This window comes from Eschrichtius robustus, chromosome 20 (genome assembly GCF_028021215.1).
Source record: "Eschrichtius robustus isolate mEscRob2 chromosome 20, mEscRob2.pri, whole genome shotgun sequence".
Classification (NCBI taxonomy): domain Eukaryota; kingdom Metazoa; phylum Chordata; class Mammalia; order Artiodactyla; family Eschrichtiidae; genus Eschrichtius; species Eschrichtius robustus.
The window spans coordinates 1,129,828-1,153,429 of NC_090843.1; the positions used below are offsets into that span (position 1 = coordinate 1,129,828).

Here is a 23,602-nt window from a genome sequence, read left to right on the forward strand (position 1 = left end):
AGAAAGGCAGTGACCAGTTCTGAAGGAGAAAGGCAGTGACCCAATTGCACGCACAACCAAGGAGTTTTTCACTTGCAAAATAAACAGAAAAACATTTCTTACTAAGAGCTCACATAATGTACACTGATTATTCCCTTTTTGGAAAAATTATGTCAATTCAGAGATGAAGCGGAAGACATCCCACACATGAGGAAAATATCATACTGAAGGATGAGTAGAGAACAATGGAATCCAACAAAATAAAAACAAATTTAACTAATTGCTACAAGTCTAGTTATAAGATAGAATGCTAATGTTTACCGATTCTTGAAGCAGAAGGTACAGAATATAGAAAATACAAATGTGATATAACAACAACTTAAATCTAAATCCTTAGGTTATGTTAATAAAGTTCAAGAAGCAGATGGATAGGGAGAGAGGGAAGTACAGTAACTAACACTCTGCCATGAAAAGGTGATATTCAAAGGATTCTTAAAATTAGGGAAATGTAGGTTAAAATACTTCTTAAATGCATAAACATAAGCATTAATAGAACTAACAAGATTTTACATTCTCATCAAAATCTTGAGAAGATAAAAGCAAAACGCAAGATATTGCCAAAGGAACAGAAGTAGAAACACAACAAAATGTCCAAAATAAGACAGAGTATATAATTGTAGTAATACATTTTAATAGGTTAAAAAAAGGTATTGATTAGCTGACATAAATCTGTGTACATGCTATTTATAATAAAGACACAACTAAAAGTTACACAAAAATTATATGTGGAAAATATATTTTATCACTTGTATTCAGAATAAAAGAAAGAATGTAGTACTATCATATAAATTAACATCAATGCAAGTCAATAAACTGGACAAAGGAATATATTTTTGCATGAGAAAGCCAAGAGTCCTTATGAAAAGGGTGTTAGGAATATATGAAAAAATTTACATAAATAGTCATGGGGTGCTTTAGTAAATTTTTCTCCATATTTGACTGCTCAGGGGGGCAAAACCTAAACAAATAGGAGATCTAGATAGCAGTTTATAAAACAGCTATATTTCTACTTTCTACGCTTTAAGTATGACATATTAAATTCCTACTCCCATGGAGCAGTTACAAAACTCAGTAGACCGTAAAGAAACACTCAATATATATCTGAAACTTGACATGACAGAGAGCACGTATTTTTTACCACAATGCTTAGTAAAACCAGAAATTAAATTTCAATTAAAATTGCTACATTGGACTTCACCAAAATTAAAACCTTTTGTTCTTTGAAAGACACCATTAAAAAACAACAAAAGGAAGTAAGGCAAGCCAGAGAATGGGAGAAAAGATTCACAAATATTTCCAAGAACTTGTATCTAAAATATAAAAGAAATCCTACAACTCAATAATAAGAAGACAAACAACCCAGCTAAAAATAGGCGAAATATTTGGACACCTCGCAGAAGACTAATAAGCACATAAAAAGATGTTTGATATCATCATTCATCAGGGAAATGCAAATTGAAACCAAAATGAAATGCCACTGCATGCTCACTGGAATGGCTAGAACTGTGAAGACTCGTTGGCAGTGCCAAATGTCGGTGCAGGGCCAGGGTGTGGCCACATGGGGCTCTTCTCCACTGCTGGTGGGAAAACTGCCGAGTTCTTAAACGCTAAGACATCCACCGCCATATGCCAGCTGTTCCATTCCTGCGTGTTTAACCAAGAGAAACGAAGCCAGATCCAGACAAAGCCTTGTACACAAAAGTTGCCAGCAGCTTTATTCACAAAAGCCTAAAACTTGAACAACCCGAATGTTCCTCAAAAGTTGAAAGGACAATCAAAATGCAGTATAGATGATGGAATACTACTCAGGAATAAATAGGAACAAACTACTGATACCCTCAACAAAGGATGTGTCTCAAAGTCCTGCTGAATGAAAGGAGCTAAAAACAAAAGAGTACATGACTGAATGTGGTGTACTCTCTGAGTGATGTTAGAATTCCCTAGATAATGTCAAGTTGTTTGTTTTAGTGGATTATCAACCCAGTTTGTTTCAGAGCAAAAGCCCTGTCTCATTTTCTATGGGTGGGTTCCAGTTTCAGTTACGTTTCCAAGCCTTTGCTCTGCAGGGTTGGGTCTGTTTGTATTGTGCCACTCAGGAGTGAGTCTAGACTTGGGTGGTGATTTAAATCACTCCACCCAATAACCCCAGGCACTCATGGAACATTCCCCAGGGTAGACCATATGTTTGGCCACAAAACAATTCTCAGCAAATTTTAAAAGGACTAAAATCATACAAAATGTGTTCTTTGACCCCAATGGTAATAAATTAGAAATAAACAATAATAAGAAATCTGGGAAATCCCCACATATTTGGAAATTAAATAACACACATGAATGACTCATGGATCAAAGATGATATTACAAGGAAAATAAGAAAATATTTTAATTAAAACAAAAATATGGTATATTAAAATTTATGGAATGCAGCTAATGCAAGTACCTAGAGAAAAGTTTGTAGCTTTAAACATCTATCTCCAAAAGGAAAGTTCTCAAATCAGTAACCTAAACTTCATCTTAAGAAACCAGAAAAAGAAAAGCAAGCTTCTGCTCAAGGAAGCAGAAGAAAGGAAATAATAGATAATTTTATATACATGCAGAAAGCAAAGAAAACATTAAAATAGAGAAAACCAAGAAGAGATAGAAAGTCCAAATTGTCTTATAATAGATAATGATATTTAATTAGCAATTAGAAATCTTTTCACAAGGAAAAGCCCAGGACCAGATGGCTTCACTGGTGAATTCCATCAAATATTGAAGAAAAAAAAAAAACTTTAGTGCTTTGAAAACTCTTTCAGAAAATTGAGGAGGAAGGCACACTTAATCAGTTCATTCTCTAAGGCCAGTAGGACTCTAATAATCAAAGCCAAAGATGCTGCAAAACTAGAGTAGTATCTGTCATCACTGTAGACACAAAAACCCTTAATGGTGTTTTAGTAAACTGAATCTGGAAACTTATAAAAATGATTATTTACCAGGACCAAGTAGGATTTATTTCAGGAATCCAAGGTTCTTTTAACATTCAAAAATCAATTAATATCGTACAGCATATTAATAGAATAAAAGACAAAACCACACGATCGTCCCAACAGAGGCAGAAAAAGCATTTGAAAAAGTTCAACATCATTTATGATTTTTAAAAAATTCTTGGCAAGTTAAGACTAGAAGCAAACTTACTCACCCTAATAAGGTACATCTATGAGAACCCTAAGCAAATATGCTTAATGTTGAAAGACTGAATGCTCTTCCTCCTAAGAACGGGGAAAAGATGTCTGCTTTTGTGACTTCTATTTAACATTGTATTGGAGACTCTAGCCAGTCTCCAACAGGGCCAAAAAAAAAAAAAAAAAAAAAAAACCCCAAATAAACAAAAAAAAAAAACCCAAAAGACATATAGATTGGAAAGGAAGAACTACCAATGTCTTTAGATGACATGATTCTGTATGGTCAAAATCCATAAAAGAAATACTAGAGCTAATAAATGATTTAAACAAGTTTGCAGGGTACGAGATCAACATACAAAATTCAGTCATGCTTCAATATACTAGTAATGAAATACCTGAAAATGAAATTAAGAAAACAATTTAATTTACAAAAGCATCCAAAAGAATAAAATATTTACAAATAAACTAATGAAACAACGTGAAGACTTACTCATTGAAAACTATAAAAGATTGCCGAGAGAAATTTTAAACGATCTAAAGAGAGCTATTCTGTGTTCATAGGTTGTAAAACTCAGTATTGTCAAGATGAAAGTTCTCCACCAATTGATGTATAAATTCAATGTAATTACTGTAAAAAAATCTCAATACATTTTTTGGGTAAAAATTGGCAATAAGAAATGTTTATTTTCACTAGTAAATTTGTTAAAAGTAAGTTAAAATAGCACTGAGCTCTTTTCCAACTAACACATAGGTAGAAATCCATGAAGGCCTGTGGACACGGGCAGACACACATTTCAGGAGGAAGAGTAAAGATATGTAACCTTTCTGGAGGACTGGTTTAACATTGTGCTTATGATTTACCTGTTCTACTTCTAGGACTTTATTTTTCAGGACTCCAAGGTTTGCAAGATGTGTGTTCAAGGATGTTTATTGTGATGTTATTTATTAATGGTAAAAAATTAGAAACTGTACGTCAAAAAAGTTAGAAAGAATGTAAAAACTGATAATCTTTTTTTAAAAGATAAAAAATGAAGTCTCAGAGTTGTGTGGCGGAACGGAAAGCCCTGGAGAGAATGTGATCTTGGGAATCATTAAATTAAGAACCTTACCCAGCCGCAAAGTGAGACTGCCATAAAATGAGGCAAGCCAGGGATGAGAGACAGTATCTGTGCAGTTGATTCTGGAACCACCCTTCCAGTTGGTCCACCCTCACGTCTGACTGCTCTGCTCTGTGCAGGGTCATAGTCTGTCTGTCTTCCTTCACCAGCTCTGCCCACCCATTTGACTCTCCCATTTCTTGACCTTAAAAGAGTCCATGTGTTCCTACCATGGAGGTGTCACATCACTGTGGACTGGTTAGATGATCCGATGGAGGACCCTCTTTGGTGCACGCCTCTAGGGTCCCCTTCCCCCCCCCCCCCGCCCACATACCCCACACCTGTGTCCTGTCTTTGTCAGCAGTCCTCACTGATCTGTCCAGTGGTGCTAGATTCAGACTCAGTGAAAACTGATAGTGATGGCAACTGACAAGCCAGGAAATGTTTTGATTGCTTTCTGTTGGAGAAAAGTTCTTCTGTGGTTTCAGTCATAAATAGTTTTGCCAAGTGAAGTTGAGTTTCTGAAATAAAGTACCTTTGGTGTGAGTATAATAATAAGGAACCCCATTTATAATGGAATTCTTATAGCCAGGCTCATTTGCAAATTGAATAATTCTCACATGGCAAATTTGAACAGACATTAAATAAAATGTATATGTCAAAACATGATAAATTAGATATCTTCTATTCCAGATTGTCAGTTGATTAAAAAGTGTGACTCTGATATAGCTCAAATTCTAAAAGAAAATCAATCAGCAGATTTAGTATTTGGAGAATCATAATGTTTTCAGATTTTTCCATAGTCCATATTTTCCTTTTTTATTGTTGTTTTGAACTGCTCTTCTCTCTTCTCACTGAAATCTTTTGTGTGAAAGCCAGCAGAGCTTAGGGCATCTTTTTCCATTTGGAAACAGCTGCAGATAGAAGACAACAGGAATTTGAATTAAAAAATAAAAGCTTTGAGTTTGTTTTTGAAAGTGAATTGCTGTTTGAAAAATGAGGCCCATGAGAGAAAATGAAACAGACTTAAACTTTTTTAAAAAATTGCTTCACACTGTTTCTTTCACTTTGAAGAACTTTTTATCTCATTTAAGATTGCTTAAATAACCTAATTTTTACTGCAATGGTGAAATCCATTATATGTGTTAGCTGTCAGCAATTAGTTGTGAAAATATACATATTTTAATTGTGAAAGTGTATTACTCTGTTAGAATTATTTCTGTATATATGTATATAGTTGTATTTTTTAAAGAAAGAGTGTTCTATATTTACCTATTCTCTGTGAAACAAATAAATGACTGAAAAAGACAGCTATGTTTTTTGAAGTATTGGCAGCAATTATAAAGTGAAACTTTTTCATCTTGAAAACCGACTGAATGAATGTCAGATAACTACTTCCTCCTGGGGCTTCCACTAACCACTTGACTTCTCTAGTTAATTTTTCTCCTCTTGAAAATTCATCCTCATTAACTGGTATTTGCTGCTAATATCTGGCTTTAAATTCTGTTCCTTTTTCTTTGCAGCCGTCAGCTACATGATATTAGCTTTATACTTGGAAAACCCAGTGGTTTGCCTTGAAAACAAAATTCAGAAACACTGCTGTTGACTAGTGGGGTTGCTTCTGGTTGCTAGTACATTTGAAACTGATTAGCAGTTTCTTACATTCTTAGGGATTGTAAGTTTAGCTCATCATCTCATTATTGCTGTTGAATTAATGAAAAAATTCTCAAGGTACAAGGAAGGAAGAATGCCATCTGAATATATTTGTGCCTCTTTATAAATGTAGATGGATAACAAACAGACTCAGAAAGACCCATCATACAGACCACTCATCGTGACTTGTACCTTCGTCCTCTTGTCCTTTAAGGGTCATGCTGGCTCATGTAATTTTTTTTTTTTAAATTTATTTATTTGTTTTATATTTTATTTTTGGCTGTGTTGGGTCTTCGTTGCTGTGCGCGGCCTTTCTCTAGTTGCGGCGAGCGGGGGCTACTCTTCGCTGTGGTGCTCGGGCTTCTCATTGTGGTGGCTTCTCTTGTTGCGGAACATGGGCTCTAGGCGCGTGGGCTTCAGTAGTTGTGGCTTGTGGGCTCTAGAGCGCAGGCTCAGTAGTTGTGGTGCACGGGCTTAGTTGCTCCGCAGCATGTGGGATCTTCCCGGGCCAGGGATCGAACCCATGTCCCCTGCACTGGCAGGTGGATTCTTAACCACTGCACCACCAGGGAAGCCCAGGCTCATGTAATGTTAAATGAGTCTTTCTTAGACCAGTTTTAAGGTAAAGATCCAATGTAAATAGAAGCATTTTCTCTCAGTTTTTTAAAAAATTAATTAGTTAATTAATTATTTTTGGCTGTGTCATGTCTTAGTTGCAGCATGCGGGCTCTTCTTTGTGGTGCACGGGCTTCTCTAGTTGTGGTGTGTGGGATCCAGAGCACTTGGGCTCTGTAGTTTGCGGCATGCGGGCTCTCTAGTTGAGGCGTGCGGGCTCAGTAGTTGTGGTGCACGGGCTTAGTTGCCCCATGACATGTGGGATCTTAGTTCCCCGACCAGGGATCGAACTCACATCCCCTGCATTGGAAGGTGGATTCTTTACTGCTGGACCACCAGGGAAGTCCCCTCTCTCAGTTACTTTTTGATGATAATGGAGAAATCTGTCTAACCTTTTAACATTTGAAATTTTGTCTTTAAATGAGATTAGGTAGCAGAGGTAAAATTCTAGAACTATATTTAAATATTTCAATAGAGCCTATTGTGCTAATTAATCAATTCCAAATGACAACATCCAAAGACTGTGTATAAATATTTGGCTTTGAAAAACAAAATTAAACAAAAAATCAAACAAATAATTAAAAGAATCTTTAACTCTCATCCTTAAATGCTTAGTAGAGTAGTAAGTGAAACTTTTCCTAATAATATTCGTCAAATCTCTTTTGCAGAAGAAAAATAAGCCAAAAAAAATCTACTGAGAACATTGGACCAGGAAATATGTCATTCTTTTTATAATTGACTGATATGAAGGGTTATTAATTGTGAAAACAGTAGCATTATTATTTTTTAATATTTCAAACTGTTTTATTGACTTACTGGCCAAGGATTTAACAGACCTGATTTCTTCTTTCATTCATTTATAAAAAATTTATGAATACTTGCTCTATATCAGCCATTGTTGTAGGTTCTGGGAATTCAGAGACTGTTAAGCCATGTTTGTGGCCTGTGCGATAGACTGATGCGTAGCTGTGTGATTGTAATTGGCGGCGTAACTAGTGGAATTAATAGGTCGTTAGGAAAACTCAGAGGAGGCACATCTAAGGTAGCCCAGCAGATTATGCGGGGATCTGCAATTGTGGCATCTTTGTGTAACAATGAATTTCTCAAATGTTTACTGTTAAAATGTAATTGGTAGTGAATTTAGCAAGACTTCTAAATATAAGGTGAAATATACAATTCAATTTTATTTCTATATATTAGCCACCAACAAATAGAAAATAAACTTTGAAAAAGATATCGTGGTACCAGAAAGCTTCTCTTACCTAAGAATAAATGCAACAAAAGAAATGCAAGGCCCGTGTTTTGAAGACTAGGAAACATTACTGAGAGGAACCAAAGAAGGACCTGAACAAGTTGAGGGATATATCACGTGTATGGATTCAAAGACTCAATGTTATAAAAATGTCAGTTCTCCCCAAATTAATCTATAGAATCAACACAATTCTAAAAATCAAAATGTTGCAGTGCTTTTTGGGGGGAGGAGTGAGGGAAACTGGCGAGCTGATTCTAAAATGGATGTGAAAATACAGAGGGCTCAGAATAGCTATGGCAACCTTATACCACCAGATATTGAGACTAATATTAAGCTATAGTAATTAATACAGTGTGGTTTTGGCACAAGGATGACCAGTGTTTTACAGGAAAGAGACCAGAAAGTGGACTCACACATAGATGACCAATCTGATTCATGTCGAAGGAAGTATTGCAGCGCAGCAGGGAGAGACGGGCCATTTCAGTGAATGCCACTGTGTCAGCTGCATAGCCAGATGGAAGAAGAATCCTGCCCCTCACTACATCCCATCGCAAAATTAATTCCAGGATTGTAGATACGCAAGTGATAGGTAAAACAATAAAACTTTCAGAAGAAAATGTAGGAGCTCGGTAAAGATGTTCTCAATAGGGAACAAAAAGTGATAAAAAACAAAATGTTGTTAAATTTAAATTCATTAGAATTAGAAACTTCTGTTAATCAAAAGAGACCACTAGATAATATAAGAGCAAACTCAGAGTGGGAAAAGATATTTGCAGTTCAGATATTGAACAAGAAAATTCATATCCAGAATTGATAAAGAACTCCTACTAATCAATAAGAAAAGGAAAGGCACCACACATGTGTTAATTAATTTTCTCTGTTAAGGATATTAGTTTCTACTGAGTCTTTAGCCAAGCACAGAAATAATTATTTATCTGTCTTTCTGCCATTTATGTCTGTCTGTCTATCTCTCTCTCTATATATATATATGAAAATATTTGAAAGACAGTTTCTTATAGTTTAGCTAAATATGTATTAAATACAGCAAAATACACTTTGAATTGTATATTTCTATAGAATTGTGTAATTGTCTCATATGAATTATACTGTCAAATAACTCAGAACGTAACACAAGAGTACTTTACTACAGAAAGAACAGTAACTTATTGTGACCACATTTGACAGAGTCTGCCAGATCTTGGCCCAGTGCCCATTCCCACTTTCTTAGTAATACAGTACAGCCCTGATTTTATTTAGGGCAACATTAGACACAGTTTTAAAATTGCAATCTCTTACCTTGCAGGTGGAGTTTGGCTTTTAATGTAGTTCTAAGTGAATGCGATGCAAACAGCATAATTAATTTGCTTTTGACAGGAACTTGCAGGAAAGCCCCTTAAAAGGGTTTCCACTCAGCGAATATGGACCCTTTGCCCTTGTCCCGTCACCCTTTGCTCTTCCTCTCCCAGGTGTTCAGAGCTGCAGAAGCCATCCTGCAACCATTCTGGAAGTTGAATCGCAGAGACCTTCACCCTGACATCTTTGAACTGCCGAGGTCGCAGCCTATTTCTGAATGTTTTGTTACCCAAGGAAAACATAAAGGGCCTATGTTGCTTAAGCTCTGGATACTAGGTGTTTTCTTACATGTAGCTCAAGTAATGCTTGAGGCAGCATCTAAGGAAAAGCCAACACCCTTGTTTACCTCTCTCTATTACCTGTAAACATTAGACATTCACAGAAATACACCCCAAGCCCTTTTCTGCTCCTAATTTGATCATCAAGTTCCACTCTTGGATTTTTTGGAAGCCAGAGTTACACACTGAAGGAATGGGTTTTTTTTTTTTTTTTGTTTTTTGTTTTTTCCTTACCCTTGAAGTTAAATGGAATATGGAATGATGTGTGATCAAGCAGAGTCTTTTGTATCTACGGCAACTGAGAACGCTGCGTTTCTACACAGACTTCAAGTATTTTACAAGACTTGTTTTTATATTTTTTTGGTTAAATTGTGGAAGGAGAATGGAGTGGGGTCTTGCATTTTCGGTCAGTATAAAATAACATTTTCTTATAGCAGTTATTATTTACTTTGAATTTTTCTTAATGTTTAGGTATAAAAGGTCTTTCATGTGCTTTAAATTGTTTTCTATTTTGATTATAGAAGATAAGTCAGTTTTTTGAAGGAAGATATCCTACTTTTTATGAATGTTGAGTACACAAAGCTCTTAATTACATTAAAAATATTTTAATAATTATTATTTATTTTTAATAGTCAATCTGTGCTGAAGTAGAATAAGAACCAAAAATCAATTTCATATGAAGATCTGTCTTAAAAGTACTGAATAAACCAGGTCTTCCCTCCTTGATTTACCTTCTCTTGTTTTCTTTCTCTTTTGCTTTTGCCTACCCTCCATTCATCCTTAAGAATTTAATGCATGTTTATTCTGCATACCATGGCAATTAGTTAATAATTAAGGTACAAAAGAATTACAAGTTGTAATTTCTTTTATTTGGGAGCTCACGATCTAGATGAATAGACAAAGCTCACACATTTGAAACACTCCCATACTCTAGAGAAACATACAGTGTGCCAGGAGAATGAAGATATTAGGTCCTAGAGCACAGAGAGAAGGGGGATGTTGACGCCAGTTGGTGGATCAGAGAACCCCACAGAGAGGAGAGGAGGCTTGAGTCAACCTTGAAGATGGATTGTTGGATGAGGAAAAATATGGAGGGGTTTTCAGATAGTGTGAGGAGCGAAGGCGAATCCAGAATAGCCAAGGGAATCAGAGTGTGTAGGGGCAGAGCTTGCCGAGGACAAATTAAGGGGCCTTCGGGTGGCGGTCTAATGTGAAAAGCACTGAAGGAGAGAGAGCCTTGAAATCCACGTCTTGAGTTAGAAACGGAAGAAAACAACGTGGGCTCGACTGTGCTTGCTTTAGAAATTCCTTAGCAGATTTGACCACGAGACTGATGGCCTATGGGTTGGTCATCTTAGAACTCTGATCACTGAATTTGGAAGCTGATGACTTAGTATTATCAAGGTTGCAGTCTCCGGCATCTACAAAGAGATACTTAGGTACTAAACATCATGCCATAATCTAGAACTCCAGACTTCCGTGTAAGAACCAGAAATGGAAAGGTTGGTGTTAAATAGCAAATTCGTGGGCAGGAATATGCCTTTTGTTCTCATCCAGTGAAACTGTCTGCTTCTCACTGAACAGCTCTGCTCCTCAAACCTTAAAGTTTAACTCTGTCTGAATAAATGTATTTGAATGGTTTTTTTTTTTCCCCCAAAATCTAACATGAAAAACTGAAGGGAGCCTTTTCATGGTTTATTTCCTCATGTTTTATCTAATCTTAGCACCTACCAAAAGGTAGCCTGAAAGAGGACATTGTGTGCAAGTTGAAAAGAAGAACTATCTCAGCATATCAGCAAAGCAGAGCAAGAAGTGATACAAAGTAGCCAGTGACAGAATGGTTGTCACATGAACTGACAGGTGCTTCAGAAAAAATATTTTTCAAAATTAAACTGGGGTAGAAAGACAAATTAAATCTTGCACCACTTTGAATGAAAGGTGCCATTTTCATGTCACCTAGCTGAATAGCTTTCTCATTACGTAAGGACCTCTCTTTCCTGTCACATGTAAAAGAGCAAGGAAAATAATATATCGTCTATCTCATTTTCTAAGTGATAGAAAACATTAGATTCAACACTATTTTATTTATTTTATATGTGTTATAAAGAATTTGGCCCTATTAAAAATGTTGAAAATTGTCTTTTTTTTTTTAAATTGTTCATTCAGCAAATTTCAAACCAAGTTTGGTGCACTGTGTCTTTTTGGGGCTTTTGTTTTTGTTTTGTTTTCATTTGATCAGTATCTGTTGAGTCCCCATATGCTCCAGGCAGTGTGCTGAATGGTTGGGATACATGAGTGAACGTGGAGTTACATCCCTCTGGGGGAGACAGACATTGCAAACAACCCTAATGAATAAGTAAATTATATAGTATACCTAAAGATGCTGTCTCCTGTGGTTAAAAAAAATCATTCAGGCAAGGAAAGGGCGGCTGGGAGGGCTGCAAATTAAAATAGGGTGGTCAGGGAAGCCTCAGTACACAGGTGACGTTTAAGCAGAACTTGAAGCCTTTGAAAAACAAGCTACATGAATGTTGGTGGGGGGCTTCTAGACCCCAAGATGAGAGCTTTGCTGGCACGTTTTAGGCCTAGCAAGGAGGCCGGTGGGCTGGCGTGTGGTGGTGATGGGGGAGGTCCAGAGCCCTAGAGATGGGCCGAGAGAGGTACTGGGATTGGATCATAGACTGTGGTCCACTCTTTGACTTTTTTTTTAAGTAACAGCTTTATTGAGGTATAATTCACATACCAACAGTTCACTCGTTGTAAGTGTACAATTCAGTGGTTTTTTAATATATTCACAGAATCGTGCAACCATCATCACGATCAATTTTAGAAGGTTTCCATCAGCCCACAAGAAACCGCATACCCTCCCAAACCGCTTTCACCCTAGGCAATCCCTAGTCTACTTTCTGTTTCTATGGATTTGACTCTTCTGAAAATTTAATACAAATGGGATAACACCATACATGGTCTTTTCTGACTGCCTTCTTTCACTTTGAATACTGTTTTCAAGGTTCATCCATGTTGAAACGTGTATTAGTACTTCATCCCTTTTTACGGCTGAATAATATTTCATTGTATGAATAGGCCACATCTTGTTTATTCATCAGTTGATGGACATTTGCGTTGTTTCTTCTTTTTGGCAATTATGAATAATGCTGCTATGAATGTTTGTATATAAGTTTTTTTAGTATGGATGTATGTTTTCATGTCTCACCTTGAGTGGAATTCCTGGATCATATGGAATTCATATGGGTTCATGTGGTTCATCTCTGAGTTTAGTCTTTTGAGGAGCTGTCAGACTGTCTTCCAAAGTGGCTACGTCACTTGACATTCCCACCAGCAGTGTACGAGGGTTCTCATTGCTCCACATCTTCAGCAACACTTGTTATTATCTGTATTCTTGATTATAGCCATCCTAGTGGGTGTGAAGTGGTATGTCGCTGTTTTAATTTGAAATTGCCTGATGACTGTGATGTAGAGCATCTTTTCATATGCTTGTGGCCATTTGTGTATCTTCTTTGGAGACATGTCTTTCCAGTTCCTTTGCCCAATATAAAATCAGGTTTAATTGCCCGTTTATTATTGAGTTGTAAGAGTTCTTTACATATTCTAGATGCAAGTCCCTTTTCAGAGAGATGGTTTGCAAATATTTTCTCCTGTTCAGCACGTAACAAGGCCTTAATAAAATCTTGTTGAATAAGTATTTGGATGTTCAAAATTATATTTCCATCGCAGTGTCATTGTAGCTTTAGAGTTTAGTCAATTGCATACCGATTATAATTTCCCTGACTTAAAACTATTAAAACCTGTCAAAATAAATGGACATATCCTTCATTATTTTATCATCTTTAAATTCAGCATTATGATTGGTGAGGTGTTGAAAATCTGTCATTTTAATGATGGACAAGTGACAAAAATATGGAATACAATTTGTCATTTAAAAATTTAATATTTGACTTTTAAATTTTATAGATGGGAAAAGTGGAAGCCGATCTAACTAGATCCAAGTCTCTTCGTGAGGAGCAGTCAAAGGAGTTTCTGTGGCAGCTGGAGGATGTCAGGCAAAGATACGAGCAGCAGGTCGGTCCTTCATCTGGCGGCTGCCTTTGATTCTCTCACGCGCCTATACTCTCTCTGCTAAATATCTCTTTATGTCACAAAATCTCTGCACAACGAAAATATTTATAAGAACATTATTACCAATATATTTGACATATTTAACGTAATGGTTGTTTCACTAGAATCTAGAAACAGAGAACTTTAACTCTCCGCTGAAGTCTGTTCTGACAGTTGGCTAAACTGAACGTTTAATTGAAACATTTACTGTGGTTCTTGAGTTCTCCTCCTGTCAGAGCACAAGTTTGACTTATTTATTTAGGAAATAGTTTGGGGCACCTGCTGTGGCCCAGGTACTGTCGCTGAGCCCGGGCAGAGCGGCGAGCAGGGCCGACAGGGTTCTTTCCTCACAGAGCTTGGACTTTGGCGGGCAGCCGGTCCATCAGTTAAAAATGAGATAATTTCAGAGAGTGAGTTGGGAAGCCGAAGAGAGGGCGTGTGCGTAGACTTGGCCGGGCGGCGGGTGGAAGGGCCTGACCGGCTCGGACAGGTGGGCAGGGGCCTGGTGCTGAGAGTCCTGGTGACGGGAGGGGCCGCGAGGAGGCTCTGGAGGAAGAGGGGTCCAGGCTGGAGGGGTGGCAGCCGGCGGGGGCTGTTCGGGGAGCGAACGCCACTCGGGCTGGATTGGCCGGAGCACCGAGGGGAAGGGTCCGGCTGGGACCAGGACGCGGGGGCAGCAAAATGAGTTTAATTCTGTGCTCAGTACCCTGCCTCTTCTTTATTAATAAAAAAGGCTTTATTTTTATTTTTTAAAAAATATATCCCTGCAGACTCTCGGAATAGTCAAGGCAGCTATTAATATTTACTTGTTTGTCTAATTTGCTTGCCTTGTTTCCTTAACATCTAGAAAAATGTTGATTAGCTTAGTCACTCAGTTAAAATTGTTTCCTAGACAGTATTTGAACCTTTTTGTTCTGGAAATCTGAATAACTTTTTCTTTCATTATTTTATTTTTAATCCCTTATTAAGTGGGTCCTTCATCTGCAATTGCTATAGAAATATTTTCACATGTGCAAGATGATATATGCTCCTGGAAGATTATTTGAAATAATGAAAAAAAGTTATAAATAAAGCCAATGATTAAATTATTGTAAATCTATACTATGGAATGCTATGTACTTATTGAAAAGATTGATATAAATTTGTAGGAACCAACAGACACAGATTTCTAAGACACAGTGTTAAGGGGGAGATAAAGCACATCACAGAACAGTTGTTATATTATGATCCTATTTATGTAAAATTAAAATATATGTGTCTGTATCATATAGCTAGATATGTTAGTTTAGCTTTAAAATTCTAGAAGATTACACATGTCTATAGCATGGGCGTGAAATAATAGGTTAGATTATGATAAATTGACACTTTCACTGTATGCTTTAAATGAACTTTTTTACTTAAAATTTCACAAAGAGCATATATCATGCATTACTTGCATAGTTAAAATATGAAAGTTATGAATGTAAAGAAACAATAGAATAGAATAAATATAGAACATTTATATTATATCTCTAGTACTCTAAGTGGGTAATAAATTTGGATTAATGCAATACAAAATCAATTCAAGCAATTACACATAAAATTGTATATACATAAAATTACATAAGAGGTGAAAATCCTAAAAGATAAGAAAAGACACAGAAGAAAGAGCACTAGCAGATTATTTCAGAAGTACCAAAAGTACCGAAAGTCTGGGTAACTTCAGATTTTCTAACTCCCAAACTCCCAGTTAGGGATTCTAACTCTCAGAATCTTCTTTAAACAGTGGTGTGAGAATGAAGTATCTAATTTCTGATTAATAGATGATGGCAGTGAAAGTCATTCTGACATACACCAACTTGAAAACATGTATTTCCGCTGACATACACTTTCTCTAAATAGCCGTGGAAGACGTTTTCTGGGCCTTTAGTACTGGAGTGGAGGTGGCTTGGGAAACTAGTTTAGAAACCAGGCATAGAAACTTACATAAGAAGTGGAGCCCACAAGTAGGAAGAGGTGGGGGTCAGAGGGAAACTGAGGGAATAATTCATCAAATATAAATAAGAATATTTAACGAGGGCTTGTTAACAAGATATAGTGTATAACCGAGGTGACTTTTGGATTAAAAGCTGTATAGAAGCACTAATAAAAACAAGAAAAATGTCAGTTTCTCCATGTAAACTGATGAAGGAACAGGGGAGAGAAGAAAACCAAGTTTTAAACTCTTTCTAGGACACCTATGCTCATCAGAAGCTATTGTATGGCAGGGTGAGTGTGTGTAAGGGGTTGAGAAGTTCTCTGAGCGTTTTTAAAGTTCTGTTTTCATTTTGATGATACCCGTGTGGATGACAAGTTTATAACCGAGTGTGGCCAGGTCACTTCAGGGCCTGATCTGCATTTATTCTGTGATCATTTTGGCACAGCTCTGACTTTTTAAAGTTGGATGTAACAAGTGAAACCACTGAGGAAAATGAACATTTGACTAAATATAAATTATTTTAAGTTAAAGAAATAATATTTGCCACAAATATCGTAGACAAAGAGTGATTCCCTTTGTCAAATTAATAAATGTATAACCAATAAAAATAATTAGCATATACAGTAATTAGCATAAATTTTAGCAAAATCATTAATGCTCCAATAAATGACCTGGCAAAGGAAAAGAAACATATAAGAAATAAATTGAGTAAACGACCATGTAGAAACATCTTCAGCCTTGGTATTAAGAAAAATGCAAATTAGAATAGTGATGTACCATCTAAAGCTGGCCAAAGTTTAGTAAAGCTGGTACTTTCATATATTGCTAGTGGCGTTATAAATTAATGTAGCCCAAAGGACTTTGGCAGTATCTACCAAGAGTCATAAAGTTTGTTTACCTCTTCTGGCCAATTATCCTTAACCTTGAAAATCAGACAGAAATATTCAGACAATGATGTTAATTATTTTTCAGATGGTGGAATAATTATTTTTCAGATGGTGGAATCATGGTTGATTCTTTTCTCACATGCTCTACTTTCACATTGTGATAGTGTCTTTGTAACGTGACAGTCACTTTTTTAGTGTAAAAGTAAATTTATATAAACTCGTTTGAAGGAATGTTAAGCTTCATAGGCTTTTCTCTGAGTGATAGATTTAAAACTGTACCAAATTTTTGGCTTTTAAGTCTTGATCAAAAATACTTAATAAGGAAAATTGATTCTTTAAAGAATTCATACTATTAATGGAAGCCATACACTATTGCATCAATTTTTCTGTATTTCATTTTCATGAGAAAGAGAGAAATGATATAAATGTTATACAAGCGTATAATAGGAATTTTTTAGAAACCACCCAAAGGTCTCTGAGGTCAGTGCAGGGTTCACCTGCTTTTATTCTTCCTGTGTCTGTAGGCCTGTTCACTAGAATCCGTGCAGAGGGTGAAGACCCCAGGCAGTAACCTGGAAAGGAAAGACAAAAGCAGGAATATGAGCTAGTAGGTTTTAGGAGAATATTTTTTGATGTGATAATATACGAACTTTTTAAAACCTCTTTTTTTTTAAGCAGAAAATTCTATTAACTGGAACAGCATTGCCCCGACCACCCCAAATTGTTGAGGTTTTTATTGTGAAAGCTTATCATGAGAAAAGATAGGCATATGGTAGCAGGTCCCTACGAGCCAGCTCGAGCGAGTTCACTGAAAGGGAAGCCGATTAAACTGAGCTTATTCCCTTCTTTGGGCAGACTGGCCAGGCTGGTAGATAAGGAAAGAGGAATAGATGTGATAGATTTGGACTTCACTGAGCCGTCTGACAAAGTCCTTCTTGAAGGCCGAATAGGAAATATGGTTTAGCCATTGGTTCATTTATGGGGTTAAGGGATAGTTCAAAGGGCCATCTCTGAATGACGATTGTCACCCTAAGTGAGATTTCTGTGTGTCACACTGGGTAATGACATAAGAGGTTAGTTTCCTGCTTCCTTAGAGTTCAGAGGAGTAGCTAACATGTGGGATATGAAAATCAGTTTTCTGAAGCTTTAAACAGATGAAATTAAGAAGATTAAGTTTATTGGGATTGAATACAAAATTCCATGCTTTGGTTCAGAAAATCATCCTTAGAAAGTATGCGGTGGCGGAGAGGTAAGGTTGTCTAGGTGGCGGGTGACAAGCAAGACAGGAAGAAGCCCCTGGGGCGATGGATCCTGGAGGGTAAAAGATACCGTCTCCTTGTACTGTTTTCCCATCAGGTTGTATGAGGAGTAAGTCAGTTCTGGTCACCACATTTTAAGTAGGACGCCGACAAACTCAAACATGTTCAAAGCAGAGTTTCCAGAATACGGGAACGTTTGGGTCTAGGTCAGAGGGAATATATCAAGGAATAAGGGTGTTTGCCAAGAGAAGACGAGACTGAGGAGGGTTGCATATCTATCTTTAACTCCAAGGTCTGGAATAGAGGAAATTTTATGATTGGTTTGTGTAATAACAGTCATAATAGCCAACAGTCAGGAGGTCACACTCTGAGCCGGGTACCGTTTCCACCTGCTTTAGGTGACTTCAGCCACTTCCCGTCCTCACAGTCATCTCGCGAGGCAGTGCCGTTGTTTGTTAGTCCATCTCCAGTTGTAGAAACTGAGCACCTCCAGTTAAGTCACTGGCCGAAGGTGCCGCACAGTTAATAGGTGATGAGATCAGACGTGAACGTGAGCCACGCTCTTAACTTCACTCTAACGGACCCCCAGGGGGCTCCAGGGGGCAGAAATTGAGCCTCTGGGTGTGGAACATTTTGGGTCAATTCGAGGTGGTTCTTTCCTAAAGAATTATTCAAATGTGCAGTGGTTCGTCTCGTGACAAAGTAAGTTGCCCACCTGAGCGTGTTGAGGTGATGTCTGGATGTCCCTCCCAGATCCGACGTTCTGTGACCTGCGCCTTCGTTGATTCGCCCCCAGCCTCCCGCCCGGCCCCGTGTGCCTCTTGACAGCCGTAGGCGTCTCCAACTTACTTACACACCTGTCCATACCTGCCTTCTCTACCTGCCACTCAAGTGCGAGGGTGACAACTTTTCTATCGTCTTGTCTTTGCTTAGGAGTCCACAAATCTTAAATGCTACGGGTATAGCATGTCACCCTGCAAGGGGATTTACATGCCGTTCACCAGGCCCTTGCTTCTCAAACCGGGGAAGGCGGCCCCTGGGGCAGTGCGTGAGCGCCGGGGTGCAGGGCCCTGATGCCTGTTTCCTGGAGTGTTGGATTCACTTGATTACTTTGTGGGAAAGCAAAGTGGTTTTACTATTGAGGTAACATTCATTTTAAAACAAACATAGACTTTTCCTGTTTTGTAAAATGCAAAATTCTCATGAATTTTAAAGATAAAATAGGACATTTCAAAGAAACTTCCAGTTTGCAGAGGCTGCTTCAGGCTATGCCCTCAGATCCCCCAGGGGGATATTATTCATTCTCACGGCTGTGAGGGGTGCTTTGGTGGAAAAGTTTTAGAAGCACTTATCCGGTCCAATCCTCACATTTTATAATGAGGGAACTCACATCCAGAGGAAATGAATGACTTGTGCCTTCTGGGCCTCAATTTCCTTATTCAGTGCAATTTGTGAGCCACTCCCATTTAGAAAGCATCATGCCAGGAACTGTAATGAAGTGAAAAAAGCAAAGTGGTATTTTAAAATATTTTAGCCAAAATGCAGGCATAAAGCGTGCAGATGTGGAGAGAAAAACATCAAACACATGGGATAAACACTCACACAAATATCCTGTAAAGCCCAAGCTTTCATCAAGATTTCCTGTTTCTGTCCTGTATAACCCATTGGAACAAAAAGACAATTCTAATTGTCTTTTCACAAACCTCATTCAAGTTGGAAACAAACAACAAAGCAGGCATGCTAGGATTTCCTGAACTATGGAGAGTTTTTTTGGCAATCCCATCATATCATTCTTCAATCTTATATTTTATATCTTCTCTTTTCACTACAAAGCCTTTAAAGGGAAATGTAGTTCAACAGATAAACAAGTGGTCAAATTCTCCAGAAAGAATAAATGCTTATTGTTGATGATGATAAAAATCACTGAAGGGCCAAATCCTTACACAGTGCCGTTATTTGCAACAAAATATTTTACTAGCAAAGACAAGTCAGAAATTGTACAAGATAAGCAACTGGGAGATTTTAAGGGCAGTTGAGATATTTAAAAAGCAGATAGCGTGCAATTCCCAGTTTTTTCTCTGTAAGTATTTTAGTTTTTAGTTTTCTAGATTTTTTAGGTAATATAGCCTGAAGACGTGGACCTCTTTTAAACTAGACCATTCAGTCTACACTGGGAAAGGACATAGCAGAAAGCAAGAGAGAGGAGACAGGGTACTGGCTCCCAGCGCAGGCGGGGTGGCTGGCCTGGGAGGACAGGCCGAGGCCTCAGCTGTAAGGGGAAGGGTGGACGCGGCACAGAAGCCTGTCGATCTGCAGTGGGAAAACGAGGACGTTCTTATTCCTGAGGGTTTTCTCTGTGAAACAAGAGGGAAGATCATTTGCTGACACTGAAGGAAGCCACGTGGACAGGAGAGCTGACGGAAGTGGGGGTTGTTTGAAAGTATTTTGGTGATGGCGTGACTGATAAGACTAGAACAACTTGGTAAAATTTCTTTTTGGTACTGAGGTCCCAGGTGAGGTGGATGACCATGAATCTGTGAGCCTCCCTAAAACTTCTTCAAAGTGGATTTTCGCATGATTTATTCATTTCTGCATCTAGTACACCTCTGTTATTCTCTTTGCCTTATTCTTCTTGCTCACCTTATCACACTCTTTTTAAAAGTCTTTTTTGCTTGGCTTTCCTTTTTCAGTTCGTAATCATTTCTGAGCCTCAACTGCAGTCACTGGACTCCTTGGTGGTGATCAAGACAAATTCAATCCCTGATCCAATGATGCACTAAGTCTTTCAAATTCTTTCTTTCCATAACTGCCTGATCCAGGGCGTGCAGCCATGCTACAGGGCACAGATGGGTCTTACAGGCAGCAGGCAGAGCCAGGTTCCTGGTGTCTTAGGGTCCAGAATGAGAGATCCAGACTATGAAGCTACAGAGCCCGGGCCTGTAGTCCAGGCCAAGTTTTGGGAGCCTGGGTTCATAGAATGTGCAGTGATACTTGGTGAAAAGTACTTAAGGCAGGGCCTCTTCTTCCTTTTTTTTTTCTTTTTCTTGGCTTGAATCTTTTCTCATCAAGGTTCAAACAAGTGGCACCTTTACCTAGAGTGGGAATGAAAAGGGCAAAGATGAACATAGTTTTTCTCAGTGACTGTAATATGAAGCATAGATGATTTGTTTTAGGGATACTTCATTTTAGAAAATGTTTCCTAGACAGTGATATGGCTAAGCGATGATCCCACTCTCCAGGTACCTTAAAAATCTAAGGTCAAATCACGTCTTTGCAATCATTCATCACTTAATTCATGTTTACTGAGCAACTACTTTGTGCTAAACACTGTTCTGGGCGCTTAGGATGTGGGTGAACACAGGAGAGTCTGTACTGATGGTGGAGGAAACAACAGTCCCCCAGCCTTAGGATATACTGTTCCGTAAGGTCATGGTCACTGCTGTGAAGTCAAGCAGGACAGGGTGTCTGTGAGTGAAGGGCTATTTTACAGAAGGGTGTCATTTCATCTAAGACGTTATTTTAGAGAAGGTCGTCAGTGAAGGACTCTAAAGAAGTGATATTTGAATTAAAACCTGAATGAAGTGAAGGAGAAACCTTACAGAACCTGAGATTAGGAAAGGAGATTTCAGGCAGAGGGAACGGGCAGGGACATGGCTGGAATGGAGTGAGCGGGGGCGGGGCAGATCCTATCAAGTCCTGTCGACTGTGCTGGGAGCTTGGATTTTGTTCTGCGAGTGGCGGGAAGCCACTGGAGCATTTGACCAAGATCTGGTTTGTGTTCAGAAAGATTCCTCTCGCAGCTTTGTGGAGTGCTGATTGTACAGGAGGTGGCAGAGGACGCAGGGAGGGTGGTTGGGAGGCGACGGGAGTCTGATAGTCAGAGGCTGGCGAGAGGTCACCGTGGCTGGACCGGGGCGGGGCAGTGCAGGGCGGGGGGTCAGCCTTGGGCTGTGCTCTGCAGGCAGGACTTGTGGATGAAAGGGAAATGGAGCATGAAGAAACGAGGGGACTCAAACATGACTCCAGCTTCCCCGCCGAGCCACCAGGTGAATGGTGGTGACCGACACTGACACGCAAGAGAGAAAAGAAAAGAAGTGCCAGGGCTGAGCCCAGGGACGCAGTGACAGCTAGACGTGGGGACGAGATGGAGGAAATAGCAAAAACGCCTGAGAAGGAGCAGCTGGTGGGTAGAAGGAAAAACCAAGGAGGTGTGATTTCCCGTACGCCATGTGCAGCCAGTGTTTCAGGAAGGAGGACGTGAGTAACCTGTTGTTTAGGTGTCGCCGAGACGGGAAGTTAGATGGAGACTGACAGCTGACCACTGGGTTTGGCAAGAAGGTCTTTACCACCTTGACAAGTCCAGTTTCGGTAGAATGTGGGAACAAAACCCGAGTGATGTGGGCAGGGAGAGAACAGGGTGTGAGCAGCCCGTGGAGGGACTTCGAAAGAAAGGGGAGCGGAGAAGTGGGGTGGTCTCTGGAGGGTTATGTAGGGTCAGGGGAAGGATACAGTGAAGACATCCGTGTTGATGAGCATGGTCCAGGGGAGAAGACAGTGCTGATGAGGCAGAGAGCGATGGGGTCACTGCGAGAGAGACGGGCTTAATTTGGCGAGAGCAGACGCTTCAGCGCACAGAAGGAAGGACTCCCTGGGCCACAGGGCCAGCCAGGCATTCAAGTCAGAGGAGGGCAGAGGCTGTGCAGGTGACAAGTCAGTTTGGTGATAAGGAAGATGAAGTCGTTCTCTTCTGACTGCAGGAGTCCCTCGGTCTCCATAGGGGATCCGATACCCACATCCACGGGTGCTCAAGCTCCTCATATAAAATGGCGTCGTGTGTGCGTATCACCTGCGCACATCCTGCCGTACGCTTTACATCACCTCTAGATGACTTACAGTACCTAATGCAGTGTAAGTGCTATGTCAGTAGTTGCTGAAACGCTGCAAATTCAAGTTTTGCTTCTTGGAACCTCCTGGAATTTTTTCTTCGGTCCTCGGTTGGTTGAATCTGTGGAGGGCCAGCTCACCTTTTAGTTTTTGATTTTTGCTCCCGCGTGCCACTCATTCCACGCAAAACGCTGAATAATTATGCTGCATTGTAGTCAGTGTGAGGACAGTATGAAGACAATAAAGCCTTCGTCCATATGGTGGAGGAGTTTATAACCTGATTGATCTGTTTGTCCTTCTAAATTTTATACTAACTGGGAAACTCTGATGGTTTTTATTTTTCATATTCTACAGCAGGGGTCTACTAGATTAAGACGAACTGAATGTGTTTTAGATAAACGGACATAAGGTAAAATAAATTAAAATTAAAATACACAGTTAAGACATGTGTTTTTCAAAAGTGTTGAACTCTGCCTAAGAGGGTATATTCTTAGTTATCTCAATTTTAGTGGCTTGAGTAAACGATCATTAAACCACGAAGAAAAATCTTCTTGAAACATTCGACTCTCTGGCTCCTTCCTGGGTTTTAAGTGAGGTCTGCCAGATAAAAACACAGAAAATCGTAGCTGATTTTTCAAAAAGTTTTAAACCCTCCAGGTGCTTATTGTCACTCATCACCTGCAGGTGGGGGGTAAGTATTTTGAAGTGTTAACTGGGAAAGAAAACTGCCGAGAACAGGACTTGCTTCCTTCCCCGGGCAGCACGGATGGGCTGATCTCTGCTGGGCCTTCCTCCTTCATGATCTCTGCTGGGCCTTCCTCCTTCATGAATCTCTGCTGGGCCTCCAGCCTCCAGCCTCTAGCCTCCAGCCCTCAGCCCTCAGCGCATGCCAAGCTTGGGGCTCCGGCGGGCGTTGGTCCCCGGCTGTACAGGTTCTCTCTGGAGGAAAAGGAGTGAAGAAGCAGTGCAGGCCGGCAGAGCCTCGCTGTATCTCTTATAGCGGTTAGCACAGTCCTGTGAAACTTTCAAAGGAAGAGAATTTGTGTGCTGA

The 23,602-nt window shown here is 39.2% G+C and overlaps 1 protein-coding gene across 13 annotated transcripts in view; it reads left to right on the forward strand.

Moving 5' to 3' along the window:
- CEP112 (centrosomal protein 112) overlaps positions 1 to 23,602 on the forward strand; it is a 414,548-nt gene that overhangs the window by 171,413 nt on the left and 219,533 nt on the right. For all 13 annotated transcript variants that reach the window (XM_068530225.1, XM_068530226.1, XM_068530227.1 and 10 more), the window contains one exon: positions 13,421 to 13,528. In XM_068530225.1, coding sequence (XP_068386326.1) covers positions 13,421 to 13,528 — 108 coding nt within the window. The remainder of the gene's footprint in view (positions 1 to 13,420; positions 13,529 to 23,602) is intronic.